At 46.8% G+C, this 19,443-nt stretch overlaps 1 protein-coding gene across 2 annotated transcripts in view; it reads right to left on the bottom strand.

Annotated features, from left to right (window-relative positions):
• The window catches only part of LOC307079305 (monocarboxylate transporter 1-like), a 24,724-nt gene extending 6,722 nt beyond the window's left edge, over positions 1–18,002 (bottom strand). Inside the window, exons 1-2 of one of the 2 annotated variants that reach the window (XM_079741556.1) lie at positions 17,907–18,002; positions 5,330–5,651 (exon numbers count right to left, since the gene is read on the bottom strand). In XM_079741556.1, coding sequence (XP_079597682.1) covers positions 5,330–5,546 — 217 coding nt within the window. In that variant the 5' untranslated portion in view covers positions 5,547–5,651; positions 17,907–18,002. Of the gene's footprint in view, positions 1–5,329; positions 5,652–6,828; positions 6,934–17,906 lie in introns of those variants that run through there. The other variant, XM_079741557.1, reaches the window with a different exon arrangement.
• Between the last annotated feature and the right edge of the window lie 1,441 nt (positions 18,003–19,443).

Here is a 19,443-nt window from a genome sequence, read left to right as displayed (position 1 = left end):
AGGGAATGTGTGGGCTGTGCATGTGGAAAAGTTGCTTGTGTCCTTGCAAGAAGAATTGCCGGCCTTCCAGGTCCACCGTGACACCGGCTCGGCAGCCAGACAACACATCGCCTGTGGGGGACACAGGGGCTCCTGATAGGCTGATAGCAGGACAGACAGACGGCTTCTGCTGCCCTTGCGTCCCCCAATAGGGGAGCGGGTGGCAGTGTTGCCAGATTGGGCTTGATTTCACACCCAATGTGGCCTCCCTGTGCTGAAGCGGGCAGCCAGGGTTGCCAGGAAATCGAGCCAAATCTGGCAACACAGGCGGGCGAGTGGAAAATGTACCCGCCTGGCCGGGCGCTCCAGGCATGTACCCAAGAGAAGCCAGGGGCCGGGGGAGGCATCCCAGGACCCCGTGGTCTGCCCTTGAAGCCCCCTGCCAGCGGGGCCAGCTTGTGTCCATGAGGGCCAACACTCACAAACACACACACTGGTTGAATTCCTTCCAGACACAGTGTGCGGGGGCCGCCTTGCCAACACTGCCCCCCAGCTCAGAGAGAGGCCTGGGGGACAAAGGCCTGTGTGATTGTGTTGGGCCCGGGGGGGGGGGGGGGGGGGGGGGGGGAAGGGGTCGGCACAGAGAGAACCAGTACCGCTGAATAAAAGGAGCGTACATGTGGACACACTGACGGGCCTGGTGTTTGTGAGTTTGAAGAGCGGCCATGGACACACACTGCCAGGGATCGGGGCGAATGTCGGGGACATTCTTACCAGCAAGGTTTCATTCAAACGCTGAAGGAAATCTGTGGGCACGTTGACACACACACACACACACACACACGCACACACACACACACACACACACACACAAACACACACACGCCCGACACACACTATTCCCTCAGGCGTCAATGTCAAAATAATAACAAATAAACGTGATGCTTTCAAATAATCCTGATAAAGGTTTGGCCCCGTATTCAGTGAGGTGCACGGTGCACAGAGCCAAAGGCAGGGCTGAAACCAAATCCCTCCTGAGAGCTTCCTTACAACAGGAGCCGGCCCACAGAAAAGCTAGGGCTCTCTTAAGAACAGCCCAGAAATACCGGTTTGCTGTTACTGGAGAAGGCCTTCAGACGGTTGGATCTGTATATATATATATATATATATATATATATGCACGCACACACACACACACACACACACACACACACACACACACACACACACACACACACACACGATCAGCAACTTTAGAATTTACACTTTACACTTTATCATTTCTAATTCATATTGTTTATACCATCTGTTTTGTTTGCCGTGTTAGTTCTGTTTGTCTTTACTTTAGCGTGTATTTTTGTTTTCATTCATACTTTGTATTTTTATATTTTTGTATTATATCTTGTCCTGTGTTTTCCACTGCTGCTGGGCTGTTGTAACAAGGAATTGTAATAGAAAGTGGTTAACATTGCAAGGTACCAAGTGCCTCATTTCTACATCAAATCCCCTTATCTTCAATCAACACAGAACATCCTGCTCTACTAGCCTCCAGTGAGGCTGCTGCAGTACGACTCTGGTATATTCTATTGTGATGCTAGCTTGTACCGGTTTGTATGAAAGGAGCTCCTCTTGGCTAATGAACCCACCCGGGGTCAGACGCCCTCTTCTTCGACCCTCGCACTGTTGCCATAGGGATACGTTCTGCTGACCGAGGGCAATCTGGGACTGGTTTTATTTGAGTTTTTGTCCAACAATAGCAGTGTAAAGTCTGCCAGCTCGCTGCTGGCGGTATGTTTGAGGGACGGCTCTTGATTTTTCAGTCCCAATTCAATCATGGCCACTCCCCTTGACCCCTCACCTTTTCCTGGCACTACAGCTCCTTCCTGCATGTGGTAACTCTTTATAATGCTGACCCTGGCTCTAATCTGTTTTATTCCTTAAGACTTGCTGGGTGAGCGTACGTGTATTACATTTATAATAGAATACATGAGGGCTTGAGTGCGGTCTATTTAGGTCAGTTTATATAACCTTTTACCACAATGACAGCTTCAAGGGGTTTCGTGTTTAGCAACAACCCCTCCAGGCATTCTCTGTCACAATAGGACCCTAGTTGGTAGTCTGCTCTGAGCGTCACTAAAACCCACCGTGGACAGAGGCCAAGAACAGACGCTGGCTCTATAGTTCAGGAACACAAATACCAACACATGATGACCGGTACGCTATGACACAGCATGAACAGATCAGAAGAACAGGACATTAGAACAGGACAGTAGAGCAGAACACTAGGACAGAACACTAGAACAGGACATTAGAACAGAACACTAGAACAGGACAGTAGAACAGGACAGTAGAACAGAACAGTAGAACAGGATACTAGAACAGGACAGTAGAACAGGACAGTAGAACAGCACAGTAGAGCAGAACACTAGAACAGGACAGTAGAACAGCACAGTAGAACAGGGCAGTAGAACAGGACAGTAGAACAGTACAGTAGAACAGGACATTAGAACAGGACATTAGAACAGAACACTAGAACAGGACAGTGGAACAGGACAGTAGAACAGAACACTAGAACAGGACAGTAGAACAGGACAGCAGAACAGGATAGTAGAACAGGATAGTAGAACAGAACACTAGAACAGGACAGTAGAACAGGACAGTAGAACAGGATAGTAGAACAGAACACTAGAACAGAACACTGGAACAGAGCAATAGAACAGAACAACAGAACAATAGAACAGGACAGTGGAACAGGACAGTAGAACAGGACAGTAGAAGAGAACAGTATAGAGGACAGTGGAACAGGATAGTAGAACAGAACACTAGAAAAGGACAGTAAAACAGGATAGTTGAACAGAACACTAGAACAGAACAGTAGAACAGAACAATAGAACAGGACAGTAGAACAGGACAGTAGAAGAGAACACTAGAACAGAACAGTGGAACAGAGCAATAGAACAGAACAATAGAACAGGACAGTAGAACAGGACAGTAGAACAGAAGACTAGAACAGAACGCTAGAACAGGACAGTAGAACAGGAAAGTAGAACAGAACACTAGAACAGGACAGTAGAACAGAACACTAGAACAGGACAGTAGAACAGGATAGTAGAACAGAACACTAGAACAGAACACTGGAACAGAGCAATAGAACAGAACAACAGAACAATATAACAGGACAGTGGAACAGGACAGTAGAACAGGACAGTAGAAGAGAAAAGTATAGAGGACAGTGGAACAGGATAGTAGAACAGAACACTAGAACAGGACAGTAGAACAGGATAGTTGAACAGAACACTAGAACAGAACAGTAGAACAGAGCAATAGAACAGAACAATAGAACAGGACAGTAGAACAGGACAGTAGAAGAGAACACTAGAACAGAACAGTGAAACAGAGCAATAGAACAGAACAATAGAACAGGACAGTAGAACAGGACAGTAGAACAGAAGACTAGAACAGAACGCTAGAACAGGACAGTAGAACAGGAAAGTAGAACAGAACACTAGAACAGGACAGTAGAACAGGACAGTAGAACAGAACACTAGAACAGGACAGTAGAACAGGATAGTAGAACAGAACACTAGAACAGAACACTGGAACAGAGCAATAGAACAGAACAACAGAACAATAGAACAGGACAGTGGAACAGGACAGTAGAACAGGACAGTAGAAGAGAACAGTAGAACAGAACAGTGGAACAGAGCAATAGAACAGAACAATAGAACAGGACAGTAGAACAGGAAAGTAGAACAGAAGACTAGAACAGAACGCTAGAACGGGACACTAGAAACGGACAGTAGAACAGGACAGTGGAACAGTCTAGACTCTACAATGACAGGAGAAGATAACTTGTCAACCTATTCCATTCCTCTCCACTGACATCCCAGGAGCCCTGGAGTCAGGCAGTATAGCTGAACCAGTGTGTGTCTCCATTGGCCACGAGGAACAAGGAGCTGTGGTTTGGCCAATCAGCACGAGCACTTGAGAAACTGCTTCATGGTCATGGCCTGCTTCAGTTCCAGAGAAATGTGTGCTGGCTAGCATGAGTAATCCTAGGACGTACTGGAAATGCTTGCTGCGGGTAAAAAGACCTGTTTACTATTACCACGAAACGAGGCCAGAGATGCACTGAAACTCAGATCCTTAGTGCATGTTCCCTATCCCTAGTACTGAGGAACCCCAGCATGGAGGGGTGAGGGGCCCCAGTATGGAGGGGTGAGGGACCCCAGTATGGAGGGGTGAGGGGCCCCAGTATGGAGGGGTGAGGGACCCCAGTATGGAGGGGTGAGGGGCCCCAGTATGGAGGGGTGAGGGGCCCCAGTGTAGAGGGGTGAGGGACCCCAGTATGGAGGGGTGAGGGGCCCCAGTATGGAGGGGTGAGGGGCCCCAGTGTAGAGGGGTGAGGGACCCCAGTATGGAGGGGTGAGGGGCCCCAGTGTAGAGGGGTGAGGGGCCCCAGCGTGGAGGGGTGAGGGGCCCCAGTGTAGAGGGGTGAGGGACCCCAGTATGGAGGGGTGAGGGGCCCCAGTGTAGAGGGGTGAGGGGCCCCAGTGTAGAGGGGTGAGGGACCCCAGTATGGAGGGGTGAGGGGCCCCAGTATGGAGGGGTGAGGGACCCCAGTATGGAGGGGTGAGGGGCCCCAGTATGGAGGGGTGAGGGGCCCCAGTATGGAGGGGTGAGGGACCCCAGTATGGAGGGGTGAGGGGCCCCAGTATGGAGGGGTGAGGGGCCCCAGTATGGAGGGGTGAGGGACCCCAGTATGGAGGGGTGAGGGGCCCCAGTATGGAGGGGTGAGGGGCCCCAGTATGGAGGGGTGAGGGGCCCCAGTATGGAGGGGTGAGGGACCCCAGCGTGGAGGGGTGAGGGGCCAGCCGGCTCTATCCTGACTCCAACCGGTGGTTCATGTTGCGGCCATCCGGAGTCAAAGCCAAAGGTCATTTTTTAAAAGATGTTGACAACACGAATAGCTTCCTGTTCATGACCCAGAGACGGTTTGTACCTAGCGTTTTCAGCCCCTAGCCTGCCAAAGGGTTCCTTGCCAGCAGGGAAAGAGAAGGATCGGACATCGGCAGATGTTAGTGGAAACATGTCAAGCTCGATTTGTGTCCACGCATAACAGCTGTCCAGAGGGCTGTCCACGCCCAGAGAAGAGGGACGGGGGCCATGGAGAGCAAGGTTGGAAGGAGGACTTATGGAACACGTCGAATAAGCAAACAAAGGAGAGCGCAATCCTCCCCATTTTGGATACTCCACTACTTGGTGCACTCTGCTGACACACACACACACACGCGCGCACACACACACACACACACACACACGCACGCACGGGCACACGCAGTGAGCTCACCTCCGGCGTACATGACGGCCAGCATGATGGAGGAGATCCAAGACACCTGGCTGGGAGTGGCGTCGAAGATGACCTCGATCTCCTTGAAGAAGACGGTGATGGACTTGGGGAAGGCGTAGGAGAAGCCGATGGAGATGAAGGCCCCCGTCACCACCGCCCAACCCCAGCCGCCCTCGGGTGGGGTGTACCCGGCCGGAGGACCCAGTGGGGGAGGCATAGCTGCTCACGGGGGGGGGGGGGGGGGGGGGAGAGGAGAAGGCGTAGGCCGGAGGCGGAGGTGTGCCTGGGCGGGAACACAGATCAGGCTGGACCCCAGGGAGACCTGGAGGGGGGAGGGGGCAGAGAGCTCCATGTTAATCACCAGGTCCGCTGGCATGAACGGAGCGCTTTCAAAAAGGGAGAATAGAATACACCCGGATTGCAGAAGTGGAAAAGATCAGCAACAGATGACCAATCGCCGCAGATCTAACCTCTCGTTGGCCTGAGCTTTTGACCCATTGGGCCAGTCCTGCCCCAAACAGGGCAAGAGAAAATAGGCCCCTCGGCCAACAGTGTTCCCCGGTAAGGCATGCACCACTACCACACACCGTCCTGCACACACTTCCTATTCAATCAGCCACTTGAACGTGCACACACGGCTGGTGAGTGGTGTGACATGTAGAGTGATCCCTGGAGAGGATTAACAGCCTGAAAACGGGTTGGATCCTCTAAACAGAAGAGCATGTGACCTATGACCTCACTCCAATTAAAGAATGACTTTACTACCTACGCTTGACTGCATTTATACAGCGCTTTTCTAACCAGCGGCCACTCAAAGAGCTTTACAATATTGCCTTACGTTAACCGATCCGCTTGCAGGTTTCCCAGGCCTATCGGAGGTTTATGGACTGAATGGATCTGCAGTCAGTGGATCGCGGCAGTTACTTTATGTGTCTTATGAGGAGTCAAAGGCAGGAGAAATCCCGGGCCTATCCCTGTTTTGGCTAATCAGCAACTAGTACCGGCATTTAGGCTGTAAACTGTGCCCTTAACATCCGTGTTCTAGTCAATAATTTCTCTTGTGTGAAAGCCTGGTAGCGCGCAGAAACAGCGCAGGCATGTGACTCACATCGGGATAGCGGGCTCTGATACTGGGAATAAACAAGGAACAAGTTGATATGCTTTCTTAGAATGCCAAGACGGCAACCAGCATGTGAATTGTCATCTGAAGAATTGCAGTATTATCGGAGAGTCGTGGATTATCAGCAGCAGGGGAATCCTGTTCCCATCCATGCCAACCCCCTCACTGTAAAGGCTCAGGCTTCTCATCTCATATCGGAGGACCACAAACCCCCGTGGGACTATTTCCCTCTGCACTCTGCTTTAGAGAGTTCACAGCCTCTAATGGTCACTGCACCCGCTGAGCTTAGGGAAATGAAGGGCGGATATAAAAATCCTGACGCTTTAAGAAGCTCTCTGCCTCGGTACCTCCACCTTAATATGTTTGCACCACAACTTACTCAATCATAATTGTTGCATTCGACGGTATGAGCGGCCAAAAGCTCCTGATGCCAACCGTCAAGTCGGCGGTCTTCCTCATTCTGAGCGCTGAGCTGCAGGACACGTCTTGTCTTCCTGTTTGACTCATTTGAGTGTGAGAGGAACAGAGAATAACGCTGTCGTACACGTCAGACTTTAAGCTGAATCACAGCACCACCGTGATTGGCATTGAACATATAATTTAAGTAGCCTGCTATTAAAAACCTGCTCAACTTGGGTATTTATATATATCTATACCAACAGAAAGGAGATAAATGTGTGATGTAAGCCATGCTGTGAGGGAGTTGCCGGGCAAAAACTTGCATGTTCTGTCAGGCACATGAACGTCTTCATTTTCTCATGTGTACTTGGAGCAAAGTATTACATCGTTACACCCACAAATTAACACATAGCTGATATGAGAATGAATCATCAAAGTATAACCAAAGGATAGGATAGCGCATCAAGTAGTAATGGGGGGGGAAGTAGTGTATGGACTGTTGAAAAAAAAGACTATGAATCCCAGCATATAGCGTCTCCATGGAGGTGTGTGTGTGTGTGTGTGTGTGTGTGTGTGTGTGTGTGTGTGTGTGATAGATAACTCCCTTGTCTTGAGTTTTCTTTTTATAGCTCATTTTGTTTTCTATTCAGACCGGTTGGTCATTGGATTGGTCGTTGTGTTTGCACGGACACACACAACGATATCCACCATGGTGAATTCACTTTGATGTTAAATTATGTCTTGTTTGTTTCCTAACCTCAATAGATCAATCAGAGCTGTTATAATTAATATTACTCCTAAAAATAAGCCATGACGTAATTTACGTTACTGAACAATATTTCTAATACATTATTAGAAAGTCTCTAATACATTAGAGGCTAATGATTCTGGCAAGTTGTTCTGCACTTTACACCATTGGTTCCTACACCACGCCACAGCCAATTCCAGCACCAACCACTGTGTTCATATAACCCCACACAGACATATTTGAAACAAAGCTAAACTAAAGAAAGAAGTTGGACAGCCTTTCCTCCCCTGATGTGCGGCCGCTCTGCTCTGATCAGAAAAGGCAGCGTGTCAGACTTAGGTCTTTGTGACTCGCTGTGACGGCCGTCTTTGTGCCTGGAGTCCGGCAGGAGTACATTGATCCGGTCCCAGCTTCCCCTCAGCCCGTAAGGTGGAGGCCGAGTGCTGCTGTGCTCCGCAATATGCACACAGTGCCATGAGGATTGTGGCTGATACAGTTATACGCCTCAAAAGGTCCCTAGTCGGCCCCATAAAGGTTCTCTGAATGATCATGCATTGATCCAGAGGGGCTCACCGGGAGGTGAGACGGGTCGTTGTCAGCGTGACGGAGGGACATAGCGAGCAAACCAACGTGGTGCACACAGCTCTACGATGTAGACAGAAATCACCCAATTCAAGCACCAGGATCTTCTTAAATAAGCTGCAGTAGCGGTAAATGGGGTTGTATGTTTCGAAATACCACAAATACGCATCTTTGTCCGATGCTGCCATCGAGCTGTAACGCAGTAGCTGAAACCGTTTGATTCCAGTTTCTCGGGCGTGGCGTGCTGCCGGTCAGCTGATATTGAGCTAGCGTCCATGGGGAATCAGAGATGATGCAGATTCAAGCTTTATGACCGATTTACAAGGAATCTTTTATTTTGCAAGCAATTCATTTTTTAAGCAGACGCTTTGAATTATGGTTCATGGACTGGAAGACGGTTTCCTTGTTGCTTGATCACTTATGAAGCACTGCCAGGGTTTTTATTTTTTTTATGAGGTTATCTTCTACTCGCTCTGATGTGAATGAGCCTGGGGCTTTATACCCTTACGGAATCAGGAACTTCATGTTTTATCACTTTACGCAGACCACTGAAAACAGCCTAGATTTCTTTCTTTGAAGTCTTTGTTTCCGTGTTTGCAAAATCGCCCTATGAGCCGCTCAGTATTTTCAAAATACGGTCGTAAAGAGATAGTGAACAACATGGGAAACATCATCTAGAGACCAGATGACCTCGTTCTCTCAGATGGATATCAAAATATACATATTAAATTACCTGTCTGGTTAATATTTTAGCTGAGTGGCTGCCGTGAAACACAAATAGTACATGGTAGTAACCAAGGGCGTAGGAACCGGGGGGGACGAAGGGGACGTGTCCCCTCCAATGTCGGAGACAGGCGCATTTGTCCCACCTAAAAATGATACCGGATCTAAAAAGTGATAGCCTAGTTTAGTTATAGAACAGGGAAACAACCTCAAAACCCAAGATCCCAAAAAACGTGGATGTGGGGCGGATTGATCCCAGTAGCGACCCTCCAGATACTAGGTCGGGCTTTTTTTGAAGATCGATTCTAGCACAAACAGGATGGATAGCAGTGTCAGTGTCTCTTCTACGCCGCAGCCATTTCATAAAAAGTAGAACCGTGTGTGCCAACCACTTGTCATGGTTGTTAACGGGAGCGTACCAATGTTCCCCGGGTCCTATGTTCCCCGCTTTGTATGTGACCGGGGGAACATAGGACCCTGTGAGCAAATCTTTTTTTCGTAGGTTGGTAGGGGCAAGAACCGCCTTTTCCGCCTCTGATTCTCCTGTGATTGGTTAGAAAGGCTCTCCTCCGATTGGTTATGGTTAGGGTTAACCCCCACCCTAACCCTAACCCTAAACCTGACCCTAACCCTTTGCACCCGGGGAACATAGGACCTGGGGAACATAGGGATGACCCCGTTGTTAACACATCTTAGTGCATGCATCGTTTGCTCCTCTGCTGTCGTCGTGTCATGTGCACTCAAACGAGGAGGGAAACGCCTCCGTCACAGAGACAGATGCCTTTCAGAGAGGGAAGGAATATCCAGGTGGATTTAGGCATAGGCATAAATGTTGCAAACGTTTTTAAACTGGACCTGATTTTTCAAGGGTCAGTGTTATCAAAACATTCTTTCAGGGAGCATTTGTATTCAAGTATTCGTGTATTCATCCAACAGAAGCAAGCAAGAAATAACCTTAAATCAGCACGTATGTAGTTAACACGAAATATCTCATATTGTATGCAAATAAGGCAGAGATGTTTATTTTACTTCTCAATCAGTGGCCCCATGTAGTAGCTTGGTGCTAATTACAATGTGTAGAGGTGGGAAACAAACCTGGGCCTCGCTGGTGGCAGGTAGAAAGGATATTCGACCACTCACCCTACCGTGATCATTAAGTGGTCAGGAAACAGTTTTAACCTTTTGCGGATGCATTCACCTCATTAATCAAGAAACATCTCCCCAACATGAAAAACACAAAGCGCTTTTGTTAATAAAAGGTATCTGCATCGGTATTGATATTCTCTGGCCCTGCATTATTTGGCATGGGATTCAAACCCCAGCTTCTTCTCAGAAAGGCCTTTAAATAGGTGACGTCTGCTTAATTCAGCCAGAAAGTTTAAACTCGCCCGCAAGAAATGGTAGGAGTACAATCAAGCAGCCCCCATCAACCATTTCAATCCCCTCGTTCTGCGTGTTAATCCTGCCTGCTCTCCCATTAATATTTTCTTTAATTCATCACAAAGCAAAGTTGATCAAAACACATGACAAGGGCGGGGCAATAAGTTACCTCCATCAGTTACCACCCAATTGGAACAAGCCCCTGATTCCAATTGGGTAACCATTATTCAAAATAACCAATCACAAACCGCCTACAGCCTCTCTAGGTTGAACAATTGTCAGGTGGGGGGAGGGGGGCGATACCTGGGGGAGATGGGCCCCACCGGGGGTCAGAGACAGGGCTCTGGGGGGGGGGGGGGGATCTTAAACTGTTAAAAATGACTTTATATCGTTTATGCCATTATTTCAAGGAAAATGTATCACCCAACAAAAGTAATTTCTGAAAGGTCAAGTGTGTGGACGAATAGCAGTGTTTCCTGCCAAAAGACAACTGAACAACCTCAAACAACCGCGGCCTCTTGAAACTAAGTTAGACCAAAATGGATTTCACCAACGTCCCAACCGGCTTCATCTGAGACCCAGACACCATCACACAAGTCTTTTGGAATTCTGATGCAAACAAGACTTCAAACGTTTCTTAATTCAAATCAGATGGACAGCGATGACAATGTCAGTGATGGATGTGAAGAGCTCCGGTACTCACAGGCCTTCTTCCCTAGGAACCTTGTGAGTATACCACGTGGAACAAGGTTTCATCTCATTTGCCAGAGAGCGGGCTGGGAGGGATGAGTGGATTGACTGTTCAACTCTTGTTGACGCTGGAGTCAACTCACCAAAAAGCTGCTTCAGCACCGGCCTCAATAGCACAGCTATGCATACTCTCACATGCTCAGGAACAACTCTCCTCTCTTCTCTCAAGTCACAAACCTCAGGGCTAGTTTTCACTAGCGGCTAGCTAACAAGTCTATGTGAGCTGAGACCGAGCCAGGCTGAGTGGGCAGCGGTTCAGCCCAATGGGACCTGACCCTGGCTTGTTTTCGTACAGAAGGAATGTGATGACTACAGTGGTAGACACTGCTGCTGTTTCCCCTTGGTGCATCTACTTGGATCAACCACAACACTACCAGAAAATGAACCCATTTTAACCCTTTCTTTTCATGCATGCTCCTGTTCCTGAATGGGTTTCAGTGATCCCTCTGCCAACAGGTAAACCACAGTGGACCATAAGACCACAGTGGTCATAATGTTTGTAGTAGTGTGTGTGATCTGGTTTATATCAAAGAAGAGGCCCAACAAGTGGAAGACGGATGTTGATATCTGTTAAGCCTGCGTCCCTATTCTGAAATTAACTAATATGAAGGTTGAAGGATTCTCGGAATGCGGAGGAAATCAGTGGAAAGAAATGGTTGGTCGCATTCACTTTATACAAATGTCCAAGCAAACAAATAAACCCTTAAAACACAACAATGCAGCTGAAGCTGATTTGTACCACAGTGTTTGTCCCAAGGTAGTGCCCCTTTAAGCATTCTAGTTAACAAAAATAAAGAACAATTGAGGAACACTTCCATTAAAGCTGTATCTCTGTCCATCTCAAGGGTGACCTGGAACAAGGTGGTATTTGTGAAGACAATTCTAAATATAAAATAAAAAACTAGGTCTGCTGCGGGTTATAGATGTCATTGTATCATGTAGGACATTGTCTAGCCTACAATGCTGATCTAATAAGCAATTTGCTAACTTCAACAAGTCTTGCTCAGTTATATGGCACACAGAATAATGAAGAGATGGGACATATAAGCGCCCTTCCATAGATTCAGTCCAAGTCTCAACCAGTAGGACCTGCTTGGGTACTTATTTTTTTGTAAAAATCAGCGATAGCTTCCACCATTGTTCACTCATGGATAGTACGTTTAACCGTTGTTTTATACAGTCTATGTGCGTCACACCCACAACGGAGCGCCACTAGCCACGCGGTTTGTTGCTTTACACTGTTGTAGAAAGCGGGAAACACTTCTAAAAGAGATTCTAACCCTTTGTGGACATTTTGTAACGTGAGACGTGTGCAGGTTAATGGCGTTTCAGTTAGGCTATTGTTAGGGCAGGATTATTTGTGGGCAGGTATACGTCACCAGACATGGGTCTCCTACCAGTGATTTAGTTCCTTGCATCACATTGCTGTTATTCTGAGTATCCTATATCTTTCTGAGTTAAAAATGATCTACATTCAAACTTGAGATGTGTGATGTTTTAATCCAGCACCAAAGCAGCAGTATGCGGCTATGAGTGACACTTTGAGTTTTGATGTCGGGGCCCGCCCCTCTGTGTTACACTCCGCCCCTCAGCGTTACACTCCGCCCCTCTGTGTTACACTCCGCCCCTCAGCGATACACTCCGCCCACCGGGGGGGGGGCCCGCCCCTCTGTGTTACACTCCGCCCCTCAGCGTTACACTCCGCCCCTCTGTGTTACACTCCGCCCCTCTGCGTTACACTCCGCCCCTCTGTGTTACACTCCGCCCCTCAGCGTTACACTCCGCCCCTCAGCGTTACACTCCGCCCCTCTGTGTTACACTCCGCCCCTCAGCGTTACACTCCGCCCCTCAGCGTTACACTCCGCCCCTCTGTGTTACACTCCGCCCCTCAGCATTACACTCCGCCCCTCAGCGTTACACTCCGCCCCTCTGTGTTACACTCCGCCCCTCTGTGTTACACTCCGCCCCTCTGCGTTACACTCCGCCCCTCAGCGTTACACTCCGCCCCTCAGCGTTACACTCCGCCCCTCAGCGTTACACTCCGCCCCTCAGCGTTACACTCCGCCCCTCAGCGTTACACTCCGCCCCTCAGCATTACACTCCGCCCCCCAGCGTTGGCTAACGAACCTATTCCAATCTCAACAACGATGCAACATCAAGACTTTTTTGAACTATTTAATTATATATCCTGGTTCAAAACTTTGCTAAAACGCTAAAGATAAAGGGTTTTGTAGGAAAAACGTTAAGTAGAAACGTGCGTTAGTATTTCTGACAGTATTTAATATAATACATTCTGTTGTTCTACTCATTAATACCGTGATATCGCCTAAGCCTGGTGGGTGATATGAACTAAAAATCATATCACGATTTTCCACTGCCTCGACGATATCGATGTTATATCACGATATGTGAGAAAAACTTTGATACATACATTTAGGAGCTAAATATGATAAACAAATGATATAAACGTTGTTTTGAGATTTCTCCCTTCCTCTCTCTAGTTGATAGGTGTCAAGAAATCTGGTTTGAAGCATGACAAAAACATAAATAAAAAATAAGATCTCCGCAAAACCACTTACCTTGTTCTTAAATCTGCTTAGTAAATACATTTGATTTGAGCATTTTACAGACCAGGGGTCAGCAACCTTTTTGAACCTGAGAGCTCCTTCATGGGTACTGAGTCATACGAAGGGCACCCGGTTTGATACACTTAATGATACTCATCTATGTGAAGACGCTGATCATGTTAATGATTTCTCACAATAATTATCAACAATGAAAAAAGGTGAGAAAGAGTTGTTCCAGAATGAGTTGTGCTATGTTTAGAACAGGCTGCGGGCGCCTCATATGGTCCTTGCGGGCGCCCTGGTGCCCGCGGGCACTGTGTTGGTGACCCCTGTTACAGACCCACACAATGATAGGGCGTTTAGTAAGGTCCACCACCATTGCTTCTTTCCCCATAAAAAGCTACAGTCGGTGTTAAATTACGTTGATTTACCTTGGAGCATTTCCTATTATAGGCTACTGTGTAAAGGCTGTTTAGAATTAACGTTTGTATCAAGAAAAGAACGACTCACCGTAGGGGGGAGATCTTATGTTTTATTTATGTTTTTGTTATAATGCACTCGTGCATGTTGCAGAAAATGTGCAACAGCGTCCCTGGGGTCACACTTTTCGGTGGGTCGTAGAATTCGGTGTAACACCGGCGGTCTTGGTGAAACTAACCCGCAACTTCACACAAACGAGCCCACTAAATCAACGAAAAATAAGGAAATAGCCTAGGCTACAAATAAAGTCCTATCAAATAGTTATGGACAGGGCAATTAGCAGAATACACGCATGATGACATGTTTGTGCAGACCACTATAATGACGTTGTATGCACGTTAAAAAGAGCGAGAAAGCAAACGTCAATACGTACGTAAATTTCATCATATCAAGGAGGTTGTTAAAAGTACCCAGCAAACTATTAATCAATGAGGATAAGTAAAGCGAAGACAAAGACGTGAAACGCAAGCGAAAGCCCAACTGGTCCGACTCCCAGGACCAGTTGCTACTGAGCTGATTAAAAACTTAGTACAATAAATCATCTCACAATAAATGATTAGATAGTAATCATAAGTAAGAGTAATTATATATATTTTTACTTCAAACCATTTATTCCTATTATTATTTAAAATAAATAATGATTAAAGTGATGGATATCTATTAATAAATGAGACAAAATTACAAATAATGATGGTTTAAGTGATTTATTTATTTTTATATATTAAATAATAAAGATGATTAAAGGTACATTTGTAACATCACTGATGGTTGCGATATTCCTAAAGTGTTATTCACTAATTCAACCACAAGTTTGATACCCTCACAAATTGGCCTATATCTCCTTATCAATTCGCAGTCCTCCGTTGTCTACAAAGCATTCGGTCGCGCTGCAGCCACTTTCCAATTCTCTGTGAATAGGTCTTAGTGATTTAGGAGTCCTCTCGAGGGCTTTTAAGCTCTCCTAGACTCTCCTAGAGATATAAAAGGGTACCCACGCTGTATTAGGATCGATATGGCTCAACATAATACCGGTATAGCGTTACTTAATATCACCCCTGATACATTACATTACAAATCTGATAAAAGATTCCAGATTATACATAGAAAATATCGCCATAATTGTGGACATGATTGCAAAGGTTATCAGCGTAACAGACACAACATGGCCCATGGGCCATGAGAGGAGGGCCCACGGGCTCCTCCTCTCCATGGTTGTCCAGAGAATAGACTGCTGTACCCCGGCCGGGCCTCCAGCAGAGGGAGGCTGCCCATTCATGGTGTTCATACAGTGGCCAAAAAGCAGGGCAGACAGGTGATCTCATGGTCACTGCATGCAGCAAGCCACAAAGGGACCTGCGTTAAGTTACGAGGTAGTAGAGGTCATAGGTCAGCAAACAGTCCGACCAACAGGCTCACGTTGAGGTGCGGTCTAAAGAGGGCTCTGAAGGCTCCCCTCGTCTACGAACAAGTGCACCGACAGCCTTTCCGTTGTCATCCCCACAATGGGACTTGGCTTGCTGAAAGCAGGACAACTCCTGAAGGAGTTATGAAAGAGGCTATTCAGGTCCACATTTACAAGTCTTTGTTTTTCTAAAGCACGATGAGGCCTAGATCCGGTTTACTTGAAATCCCTAATGAGTCCCTCACTCAAGCAGGTAATGTGGCCAATTATATGACAAAGGCAAATTGTACAACAGAGCTTGCATGTCATTTACATGGGCTATCAAGAGGACTAAATCAAAGTTCAAAGTGCAGAGGGCTTTTCTGTCATTCATTGAAAAATAAACCGGCTAAACAAATGATGATTAAATACTTCTAACGAGATGTAAACGAAACTAAGCGTTGTGTCTACAGAGTGTAACTGTGCACTGAGACGTAGGCGGGCTGGTTGGGTGAGGGATTAAAGCACTCATAGTACTGAAACAAGAAGACAGCCACAGGCCGGCCAGCATTCTTTATTGGTAGAACGTATTAGCTATAGAATGGGACTTTATTGAAAGAGTGATTTTTTTATTAAGGGTTATGTAGGTTATTTGCCGATATGTCCAGGTTATTGTAAGCTAGGAGTGAGTCGAAGGGTTACACATCGCAATTTTAAAAACTCTACCGGACACAAAAGTACGATCGGTTTGAAGGAAGGCATAGAAGGAGATCCCTCCTTCTGGGTCCTCTGAACCAGCAGAGAGAGCCCCTAGACCGGGTCTCCTAGGCCGGGTCTCCTAGAGTGGGTCCCAGGGCGCTCTGAGGCCCCCATGGTTCACCACGTTTTCTCGGTTGGCACGTGAAACAAGTCAAAGGTCATTTCCTACTTCCTAGCATGCGAGGGCCAGAGGTGCACACAGCTATGTTTAACCCTGGCTTATTGTAGCCAAAAAGATTGTTACGGGAAGTTTACCTCCATATTTAGGTGAGCTTGCATCCAACCATAACTAGAAGAGTGTCTGTATGTCTGCCTGTCTGTCCTGATCATCCCTTGATGGGAACGAGTGGCAGAGCACAAGCTTAACGTAAAGACTGTATGGAATTGTTATTGGTTATTTGGGAATCAAGGGAATCTGTTTATGTTTTGTTACGCGTTTCTGGAATTTCTTTTTAAAATATATATCGGCCGATATATCGGAATATCGTATATTTAAATCACCAAATATTTGTATCGGTATCGGCCTCAAAAATCCTTTATCTGTCGTGCTCTAACATTTAAATTTACATTTACGGCGCATTTATGACGACACGCAAGGCGACATCCAGCTCGTCAGGAGCAGTCAGCGCGAGGTGCCTTGCTGAGCGACAGCTCGACACTCTAGGAGGAGCCGGGGATCGAACTAGCAACCTATTGGTCACCAGTCAACCCGCTCTACCTCCTGATGTAAGCCAAAACCATTTAGTTTAAAAGCAACTGCTCTTAAGTGTTTCTTAATAATATCCTGTTGCTTTTCTCTGACTGCCAGGCAGCAATCCCTTCAAAAAGAGGATGCAGCAGCCTTTTGTAACTCACTTCTCAGGATACGAAATGAAACCTTTCAAACTTTGTTACATGTCACATGCCGCTATTCAATAGTTTATAGAGAGAGAATTAAAAGACATTCAGCACCATGACTCATGCATGAGTGGCATTATGTATTCTGACTCTTAATTTCATTTTGCATACAAGCTCAATGATCAAAGCTTACTGCCTGATCAGGCATCCCAGCCAGCATAAGAGACTCAAAGTGCTTCTTGAAGTTCCAGGACCCAGCAATAATACAAAAAATTATATTCACATATAATTAAAAAAATGTTTTATATATATCTCTAATAAATATATATATATACATACATATACATATTCATATATATATATATAGACGTATATATATAGAAGTATTGCGTCACAGCTCTTGAAGGCTGGTCTCCGTTACTTACTCAAGCGTCACGTGGGCGAGCAGCAAGTGAAACTCGGTCTGCGTTTTGAAAGCCGTGAAAACGATCAAACGTCAAATCAATGGCGCTGATTGCAACAATGGACCGTAGCTCGCTCGGGCTTTTTTCTATTCATATGCCCAAGTCATCGTAAAGCGAACCCAGGCAACCCTGATCCTCGGTGGAATGTGACAGTCGACAGACAGACCACGACCACTAACGCCAGCGTGGATGACTGATGGACCGAAGGACGGACCAACCCTTCACCCCGCCGCACTCAGCCCGTTTAACCACACCGTCAGCTGTCCAGCACACGTTAACGGTCCTCAATGAATTACAGCCAATGAATTATAGATTTTTTAAAACGTCACCGTTTTTTTACGGACGTTGACGTCCAATTTCCCCTCACGTCGTTTGTTCAGCACTCACCGGTGATCAGCAGCTGTCTCCAGGGTTTGTGGATTAGGTCGGTGTGTGTGTCTTCCTCTCTCTGACGATGGCAGCGGGGCGCAGGGTACCATGCAGGCGGCCTCACCATGTTGTGTTCACCACATCCAGGGGGAGGTATACGCGCATGCGTATACCTCCCCCCCCACACACACACACGCGCTCACACCCCTCCTTGCAGAGCTGCGTCTGTGAGTAAAGGAATCTGTAGGAATTACATAGAAATAAACCACCTTGATTCTCGTCCATCCTTCATTACATTATAACAAGACAATACAGATACAAGTTGTATTACATATGTGATCTATTGTCTGACACACACGCGCGCGCGCGCGCACGCACACACACACACATACATGCATACGATAGATTGATACTTAAATAATACTTTTCTAAGCCTGTCAATTAATAACCCCAAACGCATCTCTAATCTCTGGTCTGGTCACGCAGGTCCATGAATGCCTAACTCGTGTAAGTGCTCAGGATCTCTGGTAATGATGGTCATGATTGTCCCTCTTATTTATAATATTTATTTTTATTATAATATTTAATAATATTTGGATTATTATTTATGTCCTGATTAAAATCTCTCTCATTAAGCTTCTTATAGGCAGCAGATAGAGTGAGAACACACACGGAAGGAGAGAGAGAGAACGTGTGTATCCTGCTGATGTCTCATGATACCACCCACCGTTACCATCACATTAATCCCACCTACAAAGCACCTTACGCACTAGTCTCTCTCTCTCTCTCTCTCTGATGTAAAAGCAGTTATTAGAGAAGTGTATTCATTAGCACTGTGCAATGCAGGATACAAGACCTTCTTGTTGGCGTATTGTGTTGACTTTGAAGTTGCAAATGAGCTTTATGTATGTCAGTGTGTGTGCAGATGTGAGTGCGTCCACGTGCGAACATGTGTGTTTCCCGAATGTGATGTGCAGAGTCCACTCATCTCAAGGTTTTTAGGAGAGGGTGCAAAGATCCGGACGGACACCACCAATCATAACTCACATGCGTGTTCTCCGTCTCTGTCAGGGGCAGGCAGCCTGTTTGCCCACGGCCGCTGCTTTCCACATCCCTTTGCTTTCGTTCTTTTGAACTCTGACCTTCATCCCCCCCCCCTTTAATAATATCTCTTGCACACACACACACACACACACTGTACTTTCAGGAGAGCCTTATTGATCTGTGACACTGCCAACGTCAGGCAGCACACTGAGGACTTTCTGCAGTGTCGTCTTGCAAACAAACCGCTGTGACCTCCACCTGGCTGTGATCAACTCTTTACCTCTGACCCACTTTCTAGTGTCCACAAGCACCTCTCTTCTGGAAGTAACCTAATCCCCCCCCCCCTTCCCTATCATATATAGTTTGTTCTCTCTCTCTTTGGCTGTCAAGGTGAAACAATGATGGGATGCCAGCCAGCGCTCCTCTTCTGGTTCCTCTCATGTGGTCTACGCCTCATATTAAGATGGTTCCTCCCATGCGTTCTAGATAAGATGGTTCTGACCCCAGTCTG

Source organism: Pollachius pollachius (assembly GCF_949987615.1).
Source record: "Pollachius pollachius genome assembly, chromosome: 8".
Classification (NCBI taxonomy): domain Eukaryota; kingdom Metazoa; phylum Chordata; class Actinopteri; order Gadiformes; family Gadidae; genus Pollachius; species Pollachius pollachius.
This window is presented reverse-complemented; position numbering and strand designations above follow the sequence as displayed.